At 49.6% G+C, this 19,970-nt stretch overlaps 2 protein-coding genes across 2 annotated transcripts; both read right to left on the bottom strand.

Moving 5' to 3' along the window:
* Positions 1–366: 366 nt before the first annotated feature.
* CGCA056_v014974 (uncharacterized protein) lies at positions 367–876 on the bottom strand (the record flags this gene model as incomplete). The annotated part of the gene is made up of 2 exons (XM_037330216.1): positions 367–640; positions 689–876. 2 exons carry the CDS (start codon positions 874–876, stop codon positions 367–369), a joined length of 462 nt encoding a protein of 153 aa, XP_037171416.1.
* Positions 877–1,501: 625 nt separating this feature from the next.
* On the bottom strand, positions 1,502–2,008 carry CGCA056_v014973 (uncharacterized protein; the record flags this gene model as incomplete). Its single annotated transcript, XM_037330215.1, has 1 exon — positions 1,502–2,008. One exon carries the CDS (start codon positions 2,006–2,008, stop codon positions 1,502–1,504), a length of 507 nt encoding a protein of 168 aa, XP_037171403.1.
* Positions 2,009–19,970: the final 17,962 nt, after the last annotated feature.

Below are 19,970 nucleotides of genomic sequence, written 5' to 3'. Positions count from 1 at the left end.
TTCCGCCGATAGCAACCAGCTAGATGGTCATACTTCTGGCTACCGCATTGCCGGAGCGTCGACAGTGACGGTATGTCCTTGCTTGCCTCACCAAAGCAAAGGATGACAAGTTCGAAGCAACCCGCAAGAGGTGCAAGACCGCATAGGTCGATGTGCAAGCAGACGGTGCAGACATTTTGTGCCCACGGGAAGCTTGAGAAGGAGACCTCTATGGACATTATCGATGCATGTAGCAGGGTACCTACCTTACCTGTGAAATATTAGACCCATGGTCTAGATAAGTCAAAGCACCCACTTTCCGGCCACCTCTGCATTCCGGCCACCCAAAAATGATGCATTCATAACAACCACCACTTTATTAATCAACTATCGACTGGGTATCGCTGCCACTATTATACAGCTTTCGGCCTCACTAGGGTATTCAGAGGCGCTGGATTCATGTGTATCATCGAGGGCATCGCCAGCCTCAATCTGGGCCTGCCGTACGTCGCTAATGGTCGCGAACTTCGTGTTTGGGTCGATGTGAACAGCCTTCCTCTTCCTAGTGATGCTATTGTTGACTTGGGCCTGGAGGAGCTGTATTTGATGCTGGGCGGTAGCCAACTCCATGGACTGCTCTTGGAAGCCTTTCTTCACCTTTCTAAAGAGCTGGCGTTATGTGGCGATACTTTGTTCCAGTTGACTATACAGATGTAGTTGGTCGCCAAGGTCCTTCATCTTCCTTAGCGTAGACCACTTAACAGCAGAGGAACCAGATACCCATTCCTCGTTATCCTGGGAATTCTGGGCATCATAAGCACCCTTAGCCTTCTTGTTGAGTGGTGTTGATAGTGCTAGTGATGCTGATGATGCCTTAGGTAGTAGTAGGGAGCTCATAAGTGGCTTTGCAGCAGCAACAGGCCATAACCCAGTGTATTTCCAGCCACTCTTTATATTGCTTTCTGTTAGACCAGCAAGGCGAGCCTTCTGATAGCATGTTATGAAGTTCCTCTTGCCTATGATAGTCAAATCGTTCCACTGGGTGAGGTAACTAAGCTCCTTACGATAGGCTGCCTTGACAGGGCTGAAGACTGACTGATCAAGTGGCTGGAGGACATAGGAGGTATGTGGTGGTAGGAATAATAGATGGATGTTGTTGGTATAGCATTCCCATATAAAATCTGTTGTCGTATGGCTCCCATGCCCATCTAGGATAAGCAGTCTGACCTGGTCAGGTTGAGAGGGCCTAGTCTGAGGGAGGAAGACTCTTTGCAGCCACTCAACATCAGTATCATCAGTAGTCCATCCATTTTCTGTTGCTGTGAATTCCCATCCATTATATAGGTCAAGGTCTAGAGGAAACCACTGCTGTTAGACCTTCTTGCCCTTATATATAACCAGTGGATGCAGTGCCTTGCCAACAGCAGAGATAAGTCAAAGCACCCACTTTTCGACCACCCCTGCTTTTCGACCGCCATGAATTGACGCCATCGCAACCACCACCATTTTATTCAATTAATTATCAACTACCTCTTGAAGCCACAATAATGCAAATTTCGGCCTCACTAGGTAATTCAGATGCGCTGGATTCATCTGAATCATTTTCAGCTTCGCCAGCCTCAATCTGGGCTTGCCGTATCTCTTTGATTGTCGCAAACTTCGTATTTGGGTCCAACTGAATAGCCTTCCTCTTCCTGCTAGCAGTGTTGGCAACCTTGGCCTCTAGAAGCTCTATCTTTTGCTGGGCGGTAGCTAGGGCAAAGGACTGCTCTTGGAAGCCTTTTTTTACCTTCCTGAAGAGCTGGCGTTGTGTGGCGATGTTTTGTTCTAGTTGGCTGAGTATATGTAGTTGGTCCCCTAGGTCCTTCACCTTCCTTGGCGTAGACCACTTCACAGCAGATGAGGCTGACGCCCAGCCCTCTATACCATGGGCATCCTGGGCTATATGTTTATCTCTGGCAACCTTGTTGAGTGGTGTTGATGGTGTTGTTGTTGATGATGTTGCCTTCTGAACCAGCAGCCTATTCATAAGCGGCTTTGCAATAGCAACAGGCTATAACCCAGTGTATTTCCAGCCACTCTTGATATTGCCTGCAGTCAGCCCAGCTAGGCGAGCCTTTTGATAGCAGGAAATGAAGTTCCTTTTGCCTATAACAGTAGAGTCGATCTACTGACTAAGATATCCCAGCTCTTTCCTATATGCTGCCTTGACAGGGCTGAAGACTGACTGGTCAAGTGGCTGGAGGACATAGGAGGTATGTGGAGGCAAGAATAACAGATAGATGTTATTAGTATAGCATAACCACATAAAATCTGTCGTCGTATAGCTCCTATGGCCATCTAGGATAAGGAGTCTAGCTTGGTTAGGGCTAGAGGGCTTGGTTTGGGGGATAAAGACCCTTTCTAACCATTCAACAGCAGTAGCATCAGTAGTCCACCCATTCTCTGTTGATGTGAACTCCCATCCATCATATAGGCCAAGTTCTAGAGGAAACCACTGCTGTTGAACTGTCTTGCCCTTATATATAACCAAGGGATGGATAGCAGCGCCCCCAGCTGATATACATTCAATAATAGATACCCAGGCTCGCAAACCAGGCTGCTTCTTCCTTACTGACTTAGTCGCAGCACTGCCTAGCACTAGCCTATTATCCCCTTTACCCTCAAGGATACCAGTCTCATCCATATTATATCTGTTGGCTGGTTTGATGGCCTGGATGTGAGGTATGGCGAGATATTTGAACCAGTCCCTGATAACCTCAGTAGATACCCTATTAACACGCCTCGAATCAATAGATCGACTTCTCTGGACCTTGATAGATGGGTTTCTTCTTATAAAGCCATCTACCCACCTCTTGCCAAGAGGTTGGGTGTCCCCCATGGCTTGGAGGATGCGATGGGCGAAGTCCTTCAGTTGTTGATGGGTTGGTGGCAGCCCAAGGTCTGCCTGGGCAGTCACCCAAGTGGCCAGGCTGGCCTCCTGGCCAGCAGAGAGCCTCTGGAGGTCTTGAATTGCTTCTTGTCTTGGTTGGTGGCCTTTGGTACGGCTTATAAGCGTTGATCGTGGCACACCCCATCGCTTGGAGGCAGTGCGAGTAGATATACCATTTTTGATGTCGTTAAGCGCCTGGATAACCTCATTTTCGGTATACTGTTTCATTGTATAATAAAAAAGATATTCTGAAAGAATGATGGAAATTGATGAAGGATTGAAAATGTTGTGGTAGTTTGAAAATTGGGTATAGTAGTTAATGGGGTGGCTGGGCGGCATTTTATGGGTGGTCGAAATGCAGGGGTGGTCGAAAAGTGGGTGCTTTGACTTACACTCGATGATAGATACCCAGGCTCGTGATCCAGGCTGCTTTTTCCTAACTGACTTCGTGGCAGCCCTTCCCAGCACCAGCCCATCATCCCCCTTGCCCTCAAGGATGCCAGTCTCATCCATGTTATATCGATTAGCTGGTTTGATGGCTGTGATGCGAGGCATCGCGAGATATTTGAACCATTGCCTAATAACCTCAGTAGATGCCCTATTAACACGCCTGGAATCAATAGAGCGACTTCTCTGGACCTTGATAGATGGGTTTCTTCGCAGGAATCCATCCATCCATCGCTTGCCTAGGGGTTGGGTATCCCCCATGGCATGGAGGATGCGCTGGGCGAAGTCCTTCACTTGTTGATGGGTTGGTGGCAGCCCGAGGTCAGCCTGGATTTGCACCCAGCTGGCCAGCTTAGCCTCCTGGGTATGGGATAGTCGCTAGAGGTCCTCAAAGGCAGCTGCTCTCTGTTGGGCGCCTTTAGTCCGGTCTTGAAGTGTTGATCGTAGTACTCCCCATCGCCAGGAGGCATTGCGGGCCGATATGCCATTTGCCATATCGGCAAGGGGCTTAGTTGATCTCATTTTCGGTATACTGAACCATTAAGTAATCAAAAAGGTATCCTGAAAAAAGGAGGGAGTTTGGATAAAAACAGAAAATGTTGTAGTAGTTAGAAGTAGGAGGTTATCTAGAAAGTGGGTGGCTGAGCGGCATTTTTTGGGTGGCCGGAATGCAGGGGTGGCCGGAAAGTGGGTGCTTTGACTTAACACCAGCCTTGTCGCCAGCTTTAGGAATAAGCCTCGTGTGACGGTGTTGCAATATTTTCCGCCTCTGCGTCATGTAATTATTAGCACAGTAGCAGAGAACACCAGAAATACTGCCAGTGAAAGGATGAACGTCGTCGATGATTTGTGAGCCAAGGTGTCTCGCTGGTGACATGGGATGGCCGATGGGGAACAGGGATGGGAGTGAGGGGTGCGAGGGAACATTTCATAGTTCAGCAAACCGCATTTCCGCCAAAGACTGTCTATTGACTTGTTCGATGTGCAGGAAAGAGTGGTCATGAGATATCAGCAACCACCCACCCTTATGGCCCTCTCGACCAAAATGGCCAACAAGCAGCCCCACGCAAGGGTTCCCCACACAGGTTCGCTCATCAACAAAATGTTTCTTTTCCCTATTGTGTCTTTACAATAAAAGCCGCCTCCTATCTTTATGAAGTATCGCTATCACAGGCTTGTATTTCTGAGGGTCCAAAAGGACCCGGAGGTCGGCGGTTCCCGGAGCAGTGTCCCTTCCCTAAATAATGGACTCCATCGAGTATCGGCGAAGAATGAAACACAAGATGACGAGCTACGGAAAATAATAGAGCCGTTTGCTGGGAATTCGAAGTTATGATAATGCTCGCAGTCTTGAGTTACACTTACGTTGCGATGGCTGACTCGATGAACGCTGCGTTGAAGCGTGAGCACAAGCTTACAGGTCTCGCTCGTGAGACGGGGTGATTGTCATTATAGCCAGGAGTGTAGCGCTGTCTGCATTTTGTTTGCGCCGGGGGTGGCGTCGCAGCGCTGCGTTCAGGTGTAGTTCGAGAAGATCACGGATGGCGTCGGCAAACCTGCCGAGTGGGTATGTGTGACAAGAGTCGGTGTTGCCTGAGTTGGGGAGGCCCTAAGGCTCGTATTTCTCTGCCATGTAGGTGAGACAAGCAGGTAGGTACTTTGATTTCCTGCTGCTCATCTCAGTTTGCACCTTAAACTGCCGGGGCGGCCTGGCTAACGGGGCTGCGCCCAACCTTGCTCATGTCTAAACAAAGTGAACGCAGTGCACCGTCTGAGGTAACATGCTGCTCGAATCTGAGCTCAACCCCCCGAAAGAGAAAGACATGAGAAACAAGAGCTTGGACGTAGTTAAAACAGGGGAGAAAGCGTAGTTGTTAAGGTTGTAGGCCCCGCGAGTTTGTCGCCAGGATCCACGAATCATAACACACGGAGGCACCAAATACAGCAAGTCGTGAACAACTGAGACTTTAGCGCTAGCTCACTTTACCCTGTAGATTGAGTTTTTGGTGAAAGTGGAGGTTATTGGGTCTCTCAAACCTGGCTCAGTAACAAGTGTTCCAAACAAAAGGCACTAGTGAAGAGCGACTTGGGGGACCCAACCAGCGCGTGGCTGGAGAACAAAGACCATCCCCCCAAAGAAGTGGGCCAATGTACACACTGGGCGGTACGATAATATTGATTCTTTCAGTCGGTGACCCCCGAACCTGAATTCCTCCCACGGCGGCCTCAACATATCCGCCTGTGCCCAAGCTGGCGGCACAACAATTTCCTCCTGCAAGGCTCAAGCCATTCCGGGAGGGGTTTTGGCAGCTGGCCATGAATGCGGACATCGACACCTTGCTCTTAACCAGTACAACCCCGTCTTCAGGGTTGCCGGCGAGAATTGCGGCACCAAGATCTGGCCCAAGTAGTGCTTCCTAATCACAAGGCTATGCAACAAATACAGAGACAACGCCAGAAACGACGACAGCAACGTAAGTCCTAAATGCCGCGAACTGCTCTAAGACTGCTGAGGCTCTGAGTGGGGAAGCTTGCTGGCAGCTTGTGAACTCTAACGGATTGGCATGTCGCCTTGAACTCGGTACTCCGGTCTCAGCATGATAACTGCGAGACATGAGTATGGCTGACCTACAACGCAGAATGTGTGCATGCGTACATTTGAAGTGGAATAAAGATATCACTGATGTCGGAGTTCAACAGCTTATTCTCTACTACCTCTGGCTCCTCTTCGCGCATCTCCGAGTCAGAGCCGGCAGACCCCTGACGTACGGCAGCCAGGCGAGCAGGTATTACAGCTCAACGAAATTCTTTCCCGCAAGAAGCTTGCGGCAACCCACACTCTCCGTACAAATCTCTCAGACCCCTTAATCCATCTGGAAGTTAACCATGCTGCGCAATGGCTGGCTGCCGCTGTTACTGGCCGCTGAAGTCACTGATCCTCGCTGACTCTTTGCGCCCCAGCAAGCGTATATAATCCACGTTGCGGTCAGACCCAAGCTATACCGCTGGCTTGGGTGGCCAGCGGAACTTTTCTGCCTCGAAATACGCCATTTCCGCAAGAAGCTCGTAGTGTCTGTTGAAAAGTGTGACAAGCTCATGTTTTGCTTGCTAAAACAGAACGTGAGCCGCAAGCCACGGAAAATATGAGGTCTGTGCCTGTGAGCTCTGAGCCAGTGAGATTCGAGCCTGTGAGCAATGTCCCTGTGAGCTCTGTCCCTGTGAGCTCTGAGCCTGTGAGGTTGGAGCCTGTGAGGACTGAGCCATCACAAGGTGTGAGGTTCAAGCCACAAAAGGCTGTAAGGGCATGTTGAAGAAGGGAGGCTTATTTAAGACGTAGGTGAATCCCTCAAGTGAAGTCTTAGTCGGCTGGTTTATTTCAATGAACAATAAAGCCTTAGATGAGAGGGGTGGGGTATCCTATTGTACATTAGTTGTGTCGAACGTTTCACTTTCAATCGGTTGTCAGTAGGCACGATTTTCCTCTTCACTTCAGGGCTCTGGTAGGCATGTTGGTCTGGAAGCTATGACCCCTGCAGCAGCACTTCTCATGAGTTACCAGATCCAGCGCTCCCCGCAAGGCAAGTAAACTTGTCAAGTTCAATCAATCAATCAATCAATTATGAAGTTATCGCAAGGCAATCAAGTCAGTTATGAGGCTCAAACTTAATTAATTGCCTTAACTCTTTTGACAGGGGGGAGGGGGGCTACTAGGGCCCAGGGGGCCCTTAAGGGGGGCCCTTAGGGGTGGGGCTTAAGGGGTAGCTTAGGGGGGCTAAAGGTCCCAGAAAATCCAGAAGATCGTTAATCCAGCCTGATACTCAGCTCCAAAAACGCTAACCCAGCCCCAAAAGCCTAGCTCTAGGGCCCCCCTTCCAGCCCCCCTTCCAGCCCCCCTTCCGGAGGCCTCCCCTCCGGGGGCCACCCTCCTAGGCCTTAACCTTCCAGACCCTACCCTCTAGAACCCTCCCCTCTAGAACCCTCCCCTCTAGAGCCCTCCCCTCTAGAAGGCCCCCCTCTAGAGCCCTCACCTATATGTAGGGATATTTGCTAATTAATTGCAATTAATTGGCAATCAATCAAGTATGGCATCGCGATATGGCAATCAAGTCAATTATGGGCCCCAAACTTGATTGATTGCCTGGGGTGGGCGCTGACCAGATCAAGCCGGGGGGCTGGAAGCGTCTAGGAACAGCGTCAACCTGGAGTCAGACCGCCGTCGACCGGGGAGTTCAGACCCCAAATTAGAGTCAACGATGTCTCCCTACTCATACATGCTTTCACCCTTCATAGCAGCTTTGATGGGCATAGCAAAGCAACAGTGAAGGAGCACAACGAAAGCGGCTGGATACTGCCAAGCCAATAGTTTGGGTTGAGAATGCTGAAATCAGAGTGCGTGAAACCAGGCACCGCTTGCCTGACCTCTACAGTAGGGAAACCTGATCGGGACGCAACTAATGTATTATAAATATTACGCACCTATGGAAAATAGTGAAACGGGGGGTGGTTGTGTGTGGGAACAAAATGCAGGGCGCGGCAAAAGGACCGCTGTAAGATGTTGATTTTTAAGAAGAACGCTACTAATCTGCGTATGCGCGTAGGCGTTAAATATGTACGCACACTGCTTACATAAGCGTAGTTTCTAGCTAGGTAGGCACCCTACCCTACTTTAATAGTTATAGATAAGATTAAAGCTGTAGGTTAACTTTTAATATAATATTATAAGATAGTTAGCTTATAATAGGTACGCTAGAGGGAATATAGTACTAGGGAAGGCTAGAGGTAGACTATATATAGTAATAATAAATAAGACCACCTAAACTATTACTAAACATTATAGAGATACATTTTTAACTAAGATACCCCTATTATATTTAAATAAATACTTATAACTAGTATTCTTCTTTATAAAGAACTTTATAGGGGAATAAAGTAGAGAAAAAACCATACAATTTAGTAGTATATTATTACGACCCGTTATGCAGGAATAACAGATAACCGACCCACTTAGGCATCAGGCGGCTAGAACAGGACATTTGTACTCTGCAGGATCACGGGAACAACAGGGACTCACTCGGAACGGAAGAACTATGGTACAGGTCACGTGACGATAAGAAAGGACTGAGCAGATGGTGTGGATCACTGAGCGCTCAGCAGTAATTACTGAGCGCTCACTTACGATCACTGAGCGCTCACTGATACCTAGTTAGGAATCAGTAGCAGGACAAAAGGAACTGTTCAGAACTTGTATATAGTATGACCCTGAGCCTGGCTCATGGTCAGACTTCCATAGCTCTTCAGCAATCAACTTAGTATTCATCCTCACGGATACTCTCAGCTTACCTTCACTGCGAATTACTTGTTGAGTCTAAGACTGATCACCTTAGCCTCTGAAGGCCGATCTACTACAGCCTACGACCTAAGACCCAGACCACGACCCCAGTGTACTGTTATAACGTGTCAATCTCCAGCTTCTGTTAGCAGACCCTATTGTCGGATAGCTGACCGTAACATATATCCCTAGAAAGCGAATTATAAGTGTCTAATCTAATAGGGGAGTTTAGATATACCTTAAGCTTAATTTATAAGCACCTATATACTAATAGTTATTAGTCTGATTAGCTTAAGGGGCTATATCTAATACCTTTACCCCTTTCTCTATAAAGTTCTTATTATTTTTTTCATAATTCTTTTTAGTATTAAGTTTAATTCTTAGCTAGTAATAATAAAATATTTATATTTATAAAGAAGTATTAACTTTATAATTAAAATATTGAAGGAAATAACTTTAAAGATAATAATTTAATTAGTCTTATTTAAAAAGTATAAATATTATTCTCTTAATAACCATAATAATCTACTATACGTTAATACTAGCTTTAAAGTTTTAGAAATAAATTAGATTATACTCTATTAAATTAGTAGTAAGAGTAGCTACTATTATTCATAATATTAATATTATTTATAGGTAGTAGTTCAAAATCTAGCTTATAAGTGTTATTAGAATAGGTATAAGTAATAGAAATGTTACGAGCAGGTCAGGGCAACCAACTGTGGCACAAAGCAAAAGCTTCGGTAATGACAAATCCGTTGTCATTATCCCCTGTTCTGCACTATATACTTACAAACCAACAGTGACCAACTGTAGCGGTCGTAACAAGAAATAAGGAATATTAAATGCTAGGCGATAGGGCTGGAGGTATTACGTCCAGATCTGTTTATGGAATAAACCTTGAAGGCGCCGTACTACTTTACAGTATGTGATGTGTAGTGATAGACTAATGGCGAGGGGATGTTTAGGAAGATGAGCTTGTTTATCTCTGTGAGGGTGACAAAGTAGTCTGACGGCTGGAGTGAAGATTAAGTACTGAGATGAATGACTGCCGTTAATTTGTTTGGGAGTTTGTGTCGCATCTTGCGACCTTCTGGAAACAATCTAATGGTACTTGCTTTTGTCCTGGCTTTGAACTGTCTCTGACACTGGCTGGCTCTGTTTACGTGCTTGTATTTGATTACCACATTATAGATTGGCCAGAGCCAAGTTTTGAATGGAGAGATGTCTGCTAGATTACTGTCTTCTTCTCGTTGAAAGATTCCACATCAGCGGCAGCTCTGAGGAAGGTTTCCGAAAAGTAAAGCACCAAGTATCGAAGCGAAATGGGTCACATTGGCCTCAGTCGGAAGGAGCGCGAACGGGAATGCCCAGTTGGCTAGAGTCCGGTGGATAGTGCTGTCCACATCAATCAATTTGCAAAAGCTCTAGTCAGAATTGCACCACCAGCCATGCTTTGACAGCCGCGAAATGAGCAACAATTGCGTCTTCGGATCTGGGATCAGGGGGAGTTTGTCACTGGCTCTCGGAGTAGGCAAATGCTGAAGCCGGCCATTACGCATGGCATCTGCTCAGATTTGCGAGTTTGATCATGGATAAGAGGAGGTCGGCATGATTGTCTAAAGGTGTCAGCAGAACGCGATATGTCAAACCGAACTGATGACCACCTGCTACTGGAAGGAGGTCGCCCATCACCTCTGTCATCCCACAATTCCAGGTGTCAGCGGAACAGACAGCGTCTTCAGCAGACGTGACAGAAGTGTAAAGTACACAAATTAGAGTAGAGCCTGAGGCGAAGGAGCGAACCTAAAAGCACTTTATTTCGTTCCAAACGACGCAGTATACATGTCCTGGGCCTTGTCACGCTGTGCCCCTGCGGGCTGCGAGTGTCGACATCCTCGCGATAGGTGTGGAGGCAGTATTTGACCGCGTCGGACAAGTGCTTAGTGGTCTGCGCCATGGAAGACGCTAGAAATTGTAAGGGGCAACTGGTAGCTCGGATAACAGCGGTGGACGATGTTGCTTGTTGCGTCGCTGACGACGCCAGCGGGACGGTAAAAGGACAACTTCTACGTCTCACCGAGGATGCTGCTGACGGTAATCATACGTGCCAGGTAAATACAGGGCGTGATGGAAGGCTTGACAATCCTAGGAAAGTTGTCAGAGATGCGTGTCCAACGGTTGCAAAAGGACGACAGCGTTGCTCTGACTGAAAAGGCTGCTGACCCTGAATGTAGATGCCCACGATTAGGGCGTCATTAGCAGCAGCACAGGTGTGGGTGTTGAGCCTGACACGAGCAAGGTCGGAGAGTGTTTGATGTATCGGAGTCAGGACCTCGGGAGAGCAAAAGTGTGTTTGCTGATAAGGATCGTGGTCGCAATCTCGGCGGAACGGGGCTTTGCGGATGATCTTGGTACCGCTGGAATGGTAGGCTTCGGTGGTCTCGGTTCTGAGGCTAGGCTCTCGTCTGCTGCTGACCGTTACTTACCGTTTGTGGACATGGTCCCAGCCTAGAACGCACCCTCGCCTCCCAATCAATGTTTGCTTCTGCTTTCGGGTTTCGCCATAACGGTCTCCGAAAGCTGGGCCCTCAAACTCCAAACTGACTCTATGCAAATGGGGTGTTCCCTCAACGTGTCCGCCTCAGCCAGGCCCAAATGCCCGATTCGAGTTTTCCTGCTATCGAGTCTGCATCAATTTCGCCCCAAACTGGCTCCTTTCTCCACCCACGACCCATCCATGTCCATTCATGCACATTCAATCCCCTCGCCCAAGACGTATTGAAAGCCGCGCTGACATTTACAAATGCTTGGGTCTAGAACGAGCTTTGCTGGTACTTTACTGGCGCCAGAAGCTCTGCCCATACCCGCGTGCTTCCGCCCTTCCCAAGAAGATCTGCAGCCTTTCAATCTTTCGCTCATAAACCGGGACACTGCAACAGCATGTCGAGGCCTTGGAAATACGCCCTGTCCCACTGTCACTGGCTGTCGAACTAACATCACCAACCACGGCCAAGAGGTCCTCCGCTCCCTTCACACATCCACCCACACCGGCGTCAATTGTCTATCGCCACTCGATCTGACATATCTCTGGGCTTGCGAACATCGTTTTATGAGTTACTAGAGGCAAAGCGGATGTGAGCCTAATGTTGAGGCTTCTGTTTGAGACATGTTGAAGAAGCGTTGCGGCGAGCACGTTCTGGCTTTGCGACATCTCGCCACAGGTGCAGGCCCTCATCGAGGGGGACTCCAGTCAGACAAATTAACGGCGCATTTCTTGACACGAGCCAAGGATAATACAGCGCCAATGCAGGCAGGCGGGGCAAAATCGAGGAATGTATCGATGTTGCGACCGGGGTCGACGCCGCGAAGTAGGTGGACGGCGCGAAAACGAGCAACAAACCATACTGACACGATCCGTGGAAGACGAACGGTTAGCGTTTTAGTAGCGGACTTCAACTAGTCAGGCGTTCACGAGAAAGAAAACCAATAGCGAGGAAGACCATCCCGTCAACGCTTGTCCAGCTCCAGATCACATCACTACAGGCCACTGCCTTCGAGGGGTTCTCCAACCCCCGAAGCCTCACAACGTGCCGGCCCAACCCGGCCGTCACCAAAATATGTTTCCATCATTTTTGACCAACTAATTAATCGTTCTCGTAGTCCAGGAGATATATGCGATGCTCAGGGATCGTCAAAAGCATTCCCTTTGTATCAATCCATTGTGAATCCTCTCTGCACACAATCCGATCTTCCGAAGCCAAGACGGCCAAATTCGGTTCGCTGAATAGAAAAATAACGGTTGAGATGACTCCATCAGCATCGTTGACAACCAAGACGATTCAGAGACTGATGCATTCTTTAGACTTCCGAATCACGGCAGTGGTGAAAGTGCTAAGGCCCTGCGCTGTATACCGTGGTTGACCCCAAAAGGCAGCGCACTACTCGAGGCACTCCATAACTTGCATTAGGTACTTTCAATATACGCTTGAATGAATGTTAAAGCATTTGGGATAAAAGGAAGTGTCTGCAGTGTGCTTTACAACGGGAGCGTTGGTTTTGAACCAAGAAAAGACGCACGCGACGCGGGTAAACGCCTACAAGGCTATACCAGACCTTTTCGGACCTGCAAAGGCTTGACACCGCATTCTCTGGCGCCTGAACATGAGCTCAGATCGATCAGCCATGGTTTTACTTGAATATGTGGCATCAAGCGCACGATGAGTTCGTTGTTCCATCCTTCCCTGGGTTGGGCTATGTGGTAGCCATTCTACATAATGGACTCTTTTTATTACCATCCAGGGGATGTGTAACATGTCCCCCGGCTGATACGACAGCCTTGGGCAGTTGATGCCCTCGACCACAAGCTTTTCGCATTCATTCCGACACTTCGCGCTGTCAGTAGGGCTCAAACGCTGCCCAGGTCTCTGTTGGTCCCTGAGAGGCGGGTTACGGCCACTATGTTAGTCCTCTCGACCTGCGCGGAGTCTCGATGTTGCATATTACACGCTGAATCTGGCTGACAGGTCTCAGCGGTCCATCAACACTCAGACCGTGAGAGACAGAGTCTGAGAAGTGGGATTCACGGACGGGATCCCGAATTCTCATTGGGAGAGCTTGGCCCCTCAAAGTGGGCAATTCAGGCGAAACGTCAAGTTAGGGTTAGGCATTGCGCCGCGCTTTGGGACTCTGCGACATTCGCAGGGTTGATGTCAATCATGACCGCCTTCATCAGCAGAGACACGTCACATCCGGCCGCGTTCTCGGATTCATGAGACCAAATAGTAGCTTCTACCGACGGGCTGAATAGTGGCGGGGAATAGAGGTGATCCGGACGAAGTCCAAGAGTAAGTCCATCTCAGGGTCAATTTTTGTCAAGCATACGTACAACATTTCAACTAGTGGACTTGCAGGAAGATGGTGAATATGTGCTGAGGCTTACGAAGATGGTCCTAGAACGGGCTGCAAAATAATAGCTTTCCTTGGCCTAACACTCTAATTAAGATAATTGCTTGGGATCAAGTTTCTGGCTTGAGTTTGAGAGTATCGTCTATTAGAAATGGAAGAGACTTCTAGTTCGACTGTAATGTGAACACAAGTCTTTGACGATCCCGTCTGTATTCAGCATTTTTGATGGGAACAATCCAGGCTATATTATGACGCTTCCCAATGGACTGCATCCCAGCACTTATCAGCTAAGTTTGAATAGAGTGACTTTCTGATGCGAGGAAAATACTGATTTCGACACCAGGGTGTCGATAATTCAGTCTGTTGGTGTGTCCTGATCGATCTGCAATCCAGTCACTATGCATTTCGAGAGGTACAGTTGCAACTGCGGAGAAGTCCACAAGCACAATGGTGCTTTTTTATTTGAATAGAGGAGAAAACTCCGAGGCATAGCAGCTCCAGCACCAGTCAAACATCCCATATACTACTAAAAGTCGAAAAAAAAAGACCCGCAAACAACCGACTGCCCATTTAGACGTCATCAGCCTCTGGCTCAACACTAAAAGATTGACGGCTGTTCAGCCTCTCTTCCAGCTCTTCAACAACATTCTCATCGCGGGCAAGAAGCAGCGCGCTTCAGGCGGCGTTCTTCGCATTCTCCAGCATCAATCTTATGCTGAGGGGGAGGCCAGACTCTGCAGTGAGGAGGGGGGCCGAAACGAGCATGGCGCAGAGGTTGAGCTGCTGCTGCAGGTTGTCGTCGTTGGCCAAGGCGGTATCCTCGTCAACCCCTTGGATGGGTGGGATTTCCGAGCTGTTGCCGCCGTTTCCCAGGTCAGAGCCGAGGCCACCAGCCATGAATGAAGCCAGGAAAGACGGCTCTTTGTCGGCCATTTCCTCGTCGTAGGCGGTGCGGGCGAGCTCACTCAGCTCTTCAGAGGAGACTCGCTGGCGCTTGGACTGGCGGCGGATGGAGGCAGCGGAGTCATCATCCTCTTCGTCATCTGCCTTGCGCTTCTTGCCGGCCACGGACGCTCGGGCAGCGGGCTTGACGGGCTTGGCGGGGGCGGCCTTTCGGAGCTCTAATTACCAGACGATAATGTCAGTTACATACGCCCGAAAACAATAATATAGCATTAGGCTATAGTTGAATGGCACTTACGGTCTGCAGCATTGGTGACGTCGGCGACTGTGGGCAAGGGAGCCACATCCTCAGGAGAGGCGGAAAGCATGTGTCGGCCTACCATCTGCTGGCGTATGGCATCGGTGATGGCAGCAGCGTCAACGGGCTCGTGGGAGCGGGACTTCTTGAGGCTGGAGATGGCTTTGAGGGAGTTGGTGGCAGCGCAAATAGCCGGGCCTAGCCAGAGGAAGAGGAAGATGGGGTCTGTGAGCTCGAGGGCGAGGGCGGCGTTCTTCAGGCGGTTGGCCCCCTCAGGCTTAGCCTTGGCGATGTTGAAGTCGGCGTTGAAGACGAGACGGAGCAGGATATCAAGGCGCTGGTGCGGTATAGCCTCAGTAACGAAGGAGGGGAAGTCGAGAATATGGTATCGTCGGCCTTGGTGAAATCCACGCCTGTTGATGTTGCTAGCCTCCTTCCACCAGCTATCATGCAGCTGGTCCCAGATCTGTCTGACTGTCGTAGCCGAGGCTTCATTAGTGTCTAGGACCTGGGCGATTCTACGAAGCTTCGAGTCGATCTCGGGCTTGCGGCGGAGGGTGACTCGGGGATCTTCAATAACGTCCGGGGAGCCTCGTGCGGATAAAAAGGGAGAGGATGCCATTATGCTGGATGATTGGGCGGAAACGGACTCGAAAAGGAGAAAACAACTGGTTCAATAACCGACGATTGACTCAAAGAGCGGGCAGCAGACAAAAGCAAGACACTGGTGATTGTATGCTAGCAACACGGATCAAGAACATGGGCGTAGGGGAGGACAGAGACAGACTACTTCACGACGTTCATCATGGGAGTTCAGAGGCAACCATGGAGCTACCCAAGAACCACCCAGATCAAACCCAGAACCTACCCAGTGCCTGCACATTCAAATAGCTAGGTCTATAACAGGGGCAAGAAGGATGAGCCGGAGCCTTCATCGTGGTCTACAGTCACAGGAGCAGTGGTCTGCACTTGACTGAAAAGATGTGCACTGATGATTGCACCTGCAATCCGTAACCATCTAGTGGGGGCACAGGAAAGCAGGAAAGAATCACGAGCTCGGACGTGCACACAGGAAGGAAAGATAATCCAAAGGGTACACCTGCAAGTCATTAGCAGCCACAGTGCTGAGTCAGAAACCCAGCAGAAACCCAGCGATGGGGTCTGGGCTGGGTTTTCCGCGATACGTTCGTTGGTGTTGCGCGGCAGTGCCGAACTACACTTGCGGAGAGGCCGACAATTGAGCCAATGGCGGGCACGAGGAGATTCGCTCAACCGTTTCACGGACGCGAAATTGAAAAGTTCTAACGCAAAGAAAGATGCGATTGGGCTGTTGTGATGCTGTGGCGATTTCATCTGCCAGTGGTCGTGGATGTGGTGCATTGTTGTCGTCGGCCTGGTGGTCATACGGGTGCGTCTTTGGCCTGCACGAACTTGCAGCTGTTCATGTTGAGGCCGATGTGTGTTGTTTGTTCTCGGCCGCGGTCGTGGTGGTGCGCTCACGCTCGTTGGCGAGGCTGTTCAGTGTTCGTGATGGAGGCATGAAGTTCGCCGGGAGATCAATGCATCGCAAGGGTCCATGCCGTGGTATTTATGGCTGTGAAGGCGGGAGAGACCTCTGAGTCCCGGTCCAAGTCAACATCAGCAAGCGTTCACTTCCATTCGCTCTTGCAGCAACGGATCCATTGGATCGATGGAATGAAAGAGCGACAACTGGTGCTTGCCCTAAACATTGCGATGCATCCATTTGCGTCGACGTGCCACCTGCCTTGCCCTGTGTCGTGACTGAGGTCCCTTATGACCGTGACTTCCACTTCGGGGCAGTGACATCACAACCACCATTGCGGCAGTTCTATTTAGAAAGACCGATTGAATACTACTTCTTTCACTCGTTTTTCTTCCTGCCCAAGGCATGGATGTGATGTGTGGCCTTCCTGCCCAACCTGCCAACTTGATCTCCGCGTCCACCTTCGCCTCCACTTTTGAACTTCGCCAAACAACACTCGCACATCAAGTCGCATATCTTGCAAAGCTGACGCGATCTCGTACACACCCTGCTTTTCGCCCAATCTCCCGCACCTTCATCCCATATCCATCCATACCTTTCAACCAAGGAAAATGTCAGCGTCTACACCATCGGGCGGCGGGCAACAGCGCCGCTCGGAGCAAGGTACGATGCCGCCATTATTCCATCGCGATCACCCATTCACGACCACCCATCCACGACTAAAACCACCGTCGCTAACGTACAACACCACAGTAAGCGCTCGAGACCCCATCTCCCGCATCAAGTCTGAGACGTCAACGCCCTCTGCGCGCTACCGCAAACTTTCCGCTACTCCACGCGAGTCGCCATCCATGGTCTTCCAACGTAGCCCCGAACATCATCAGCCGTCTCAACTGTCCGCGCTTCCCCTTTTCCCCGTCGACTTCAACGATCTCACCCCGGAAGCGCAACGCCGCTACCTCATCTCCGTTTGCCGGGTCGTCGCCGAAAACGGACCCGTCGCGGCAAGCGATCGAGCCGCATACCAAAACGACCCGTCAACCCAAACGCTGGACTCTCTGTTTGCGACCTTATACACAACCGCGGAGGCCATCGCATTTCTCACCCAGAATGCGCAAGATACGAGGTCGGAGTGATTGGTGATGGCGGCGAGCGAGAAACGTCGGACGCCCAGAAACACAGGTGGAAGGACGGACAGAGGTGGCCAGTCCAAGCTCCTCAAGAACAGATGTTGATGCACCCATTTGAAGGCGTCGCACGGGGTGGTGGTTCACTTGGGCACGAGACATGTGCTTGCGGCCAACTCGGCGGAAGGAAACGGCGTTGGGTTTCGTGGGTAACAGCCAAGAGTACTAATCACGAGCACGAGCAAAAGCTCTCAGTTAGCATGAATTAAAGACGAACCCCATCCTTTCAATGACCTGCGTATCGTCTCGTACCCTGGCCTTCACCCATACAACCAAGTCGACACCCGAACATGCCCACGACACCATGGCAATGGAGAAGTCTTCGCTGGAATCGCCGAGTGAGTGCCGCTGTGTTCGATATAGTCTGTGGTCCAAGTTTTGCTCCCTGTTAGTATCTCCAAGTCGGCCTGTCCTTCGACCAGCATCACGATGCAGACCTTGGAAACAACATTGATTCGAACACCACAGCCACGCTAGCCAATGTATCCACGACGGTAACCCAACATGCACCTCTAGTATATGCTTTGCCATGGAATTAAACTGCATCGTGAGACTTTCTTCCGAGTTTCACTCCGCAAAGGAGTTTTTCTATCGCAAAATGAGCATCATTTGTCCTAACCTATTTCTCACTTGTGGTGCTAACCTCGAGAAGTAGGTCGTCCACCGCATCAAGAATGGGTCATATCCGGCGAAGCCGACCAGTCAGTTGACCGCGCATAAAGCAATGCCTCCGTTTATATGTATTATGACTGATCTATGGTTGTGGGAGGCATAACCCGAGAAGCTGAAGCGGAGCGACGGGAATGGGAGAGTTCTACTGCAGCATGGCATCTCGCGACGGCCATCGGCATCTTCTATGACATTTGGAGATTTCGCCAATAATCCAGTTCAATGTAATAGCAATTATGATGCACTTGATGAACTGGGGGCAATTATGCAGCCCGCAACAAGCATGGTTGAGGGAAGCTGTCTTTGGGGACTGATCGGGTTGTTTTTTGACTTGGTCTTCTTTTTTTCCCGACTCCGGGCTGCTCTTGGGGACTTGGTGATGGTTGGGGTTTTTTTTTTTTTTTTTGGCCTTCTCTGGTGGCTCGGGCGCTGGGCGTGCACCAGCCAGCCGGGCATTGCCCACTGCTGTGGTGTGGGCCTCTGCCCTGACACCAACCCCGCTGAAGCTGGGACGACCCTTGGCTGTGACCTGGGAACCTGCCGCAAATGAAGCTGCGTGTTTGCGACGTTTTATCGAGATGCATCCGTGAAGCTGCAAGGACTTTCCAAGTTGAGAGTCCATGTGTGAAAAATTCAAATGCTGAGGTTGAGTCTCCGGCGGCAGTACAGCCACTCCACAGACGGCGGAGGTGGGCATCTCGGTCAAGATCCCTTTGGAGCTGCGCCCCCCTTTGACAAGGTAGCCGATTGTGACAAAGTTTGCAACATCATATTAACTCCGCGCGTTCAATTATTGGAATTCCAAAGAGAGACTTTACTAACTGGAACCTAAGAATATGTGAGGACCCATTGTTTGAATTGAAGAAGACTGTGATCCGGACTCTTGACATTCCCCAGGATGATTGCTGAGGCTGCTTTTTGAAGGTGACGCTGTATTCACGTCGTTGGCTGATGGAGACAGATATTCTGTGGAGGGTAGAAGAACCCAAAACCTTGTTTTTCTGCGATCGTGGATACAAGCGGAGGTTTTTGTCTTGCCTAGACGACCCTGAACGTGATTAAACCAGTTTGGCTCGCCTGCATGGAGCTCTCATCACATCTCAGGACATTGCTCTCCAATCCATATGTTAATGAGAACGCAGGACGCCATCAACCTGATCAATGTAGTTGAAGATGTTGAGCTCTTGTATCACACAATCTCACTGTTTGGCCAAGTCAACGTTGGGCGCCTTTCGAAGACACACCGGAGGTCGAAAAACACCATCGAAGAGCAAATGTCTACTCCCCTAGCGGATTACGATGGATGGAGTTTATGAAGCGGGGCTTTTTTTTTTTTTTTTTTTTTTGGCATTTTCCCCCAGCTGCAGGTATTCAGATGAATTAACTCCGCCTGGGCATTGTGCCATGCTCGTGGTGGATTCGAGCCTCTTCGGCGAGGAACCACGGAGACTTTGTCGTACCTGCAACACAGAACGCAAGTGTTGCGAATGACTAATGATCATCACTCGAGATCATCGTTTGAAGGCCGAAAATGTCGAATGGGACTAATGTGACTTGCATCTTCAGCGTGAAAAACATCGGTCTAATGCTGACAACTGTTTCTTCCAACAAATACTGACAGTTAGGCGATATATCGGTGTTTGGAGGGTTCCGACCAATGCCAACCATCATTGATGAATCCTTGCTTTGGAATTCTTATTCTTATCGATGATGCGTCAGTCGATATGGTGTCTCTCGTCTTGCATAAGTCTTGAAGGACTTTCAAGGAGTTTGAACTGGCCTATGTCTTCAAAGAATGGTAAAAGATGTCGTCA

This window comes from Colletotrichum aenigma (assembly GCF_013390185.1).
Source record: "Colletotrichum aenigma strain Cg56 chromosome Unknown KSG_Cg56_contig11, whole genome shotgun sequence".
Classification (NCBI taxonomy): domain Eukaryota; kingdom Fungi; phylum Ascomycota; class Sordariomycetes; order Glomerellales; family Glomerellaceae; genus Colletotrichum; species Colletotrichum aenigma.
The sequence above is the reverse complement of the archived record's forward strand: the minus strand, read 5'-3'. Positions and strand labels throughout refer to the sequence as shown.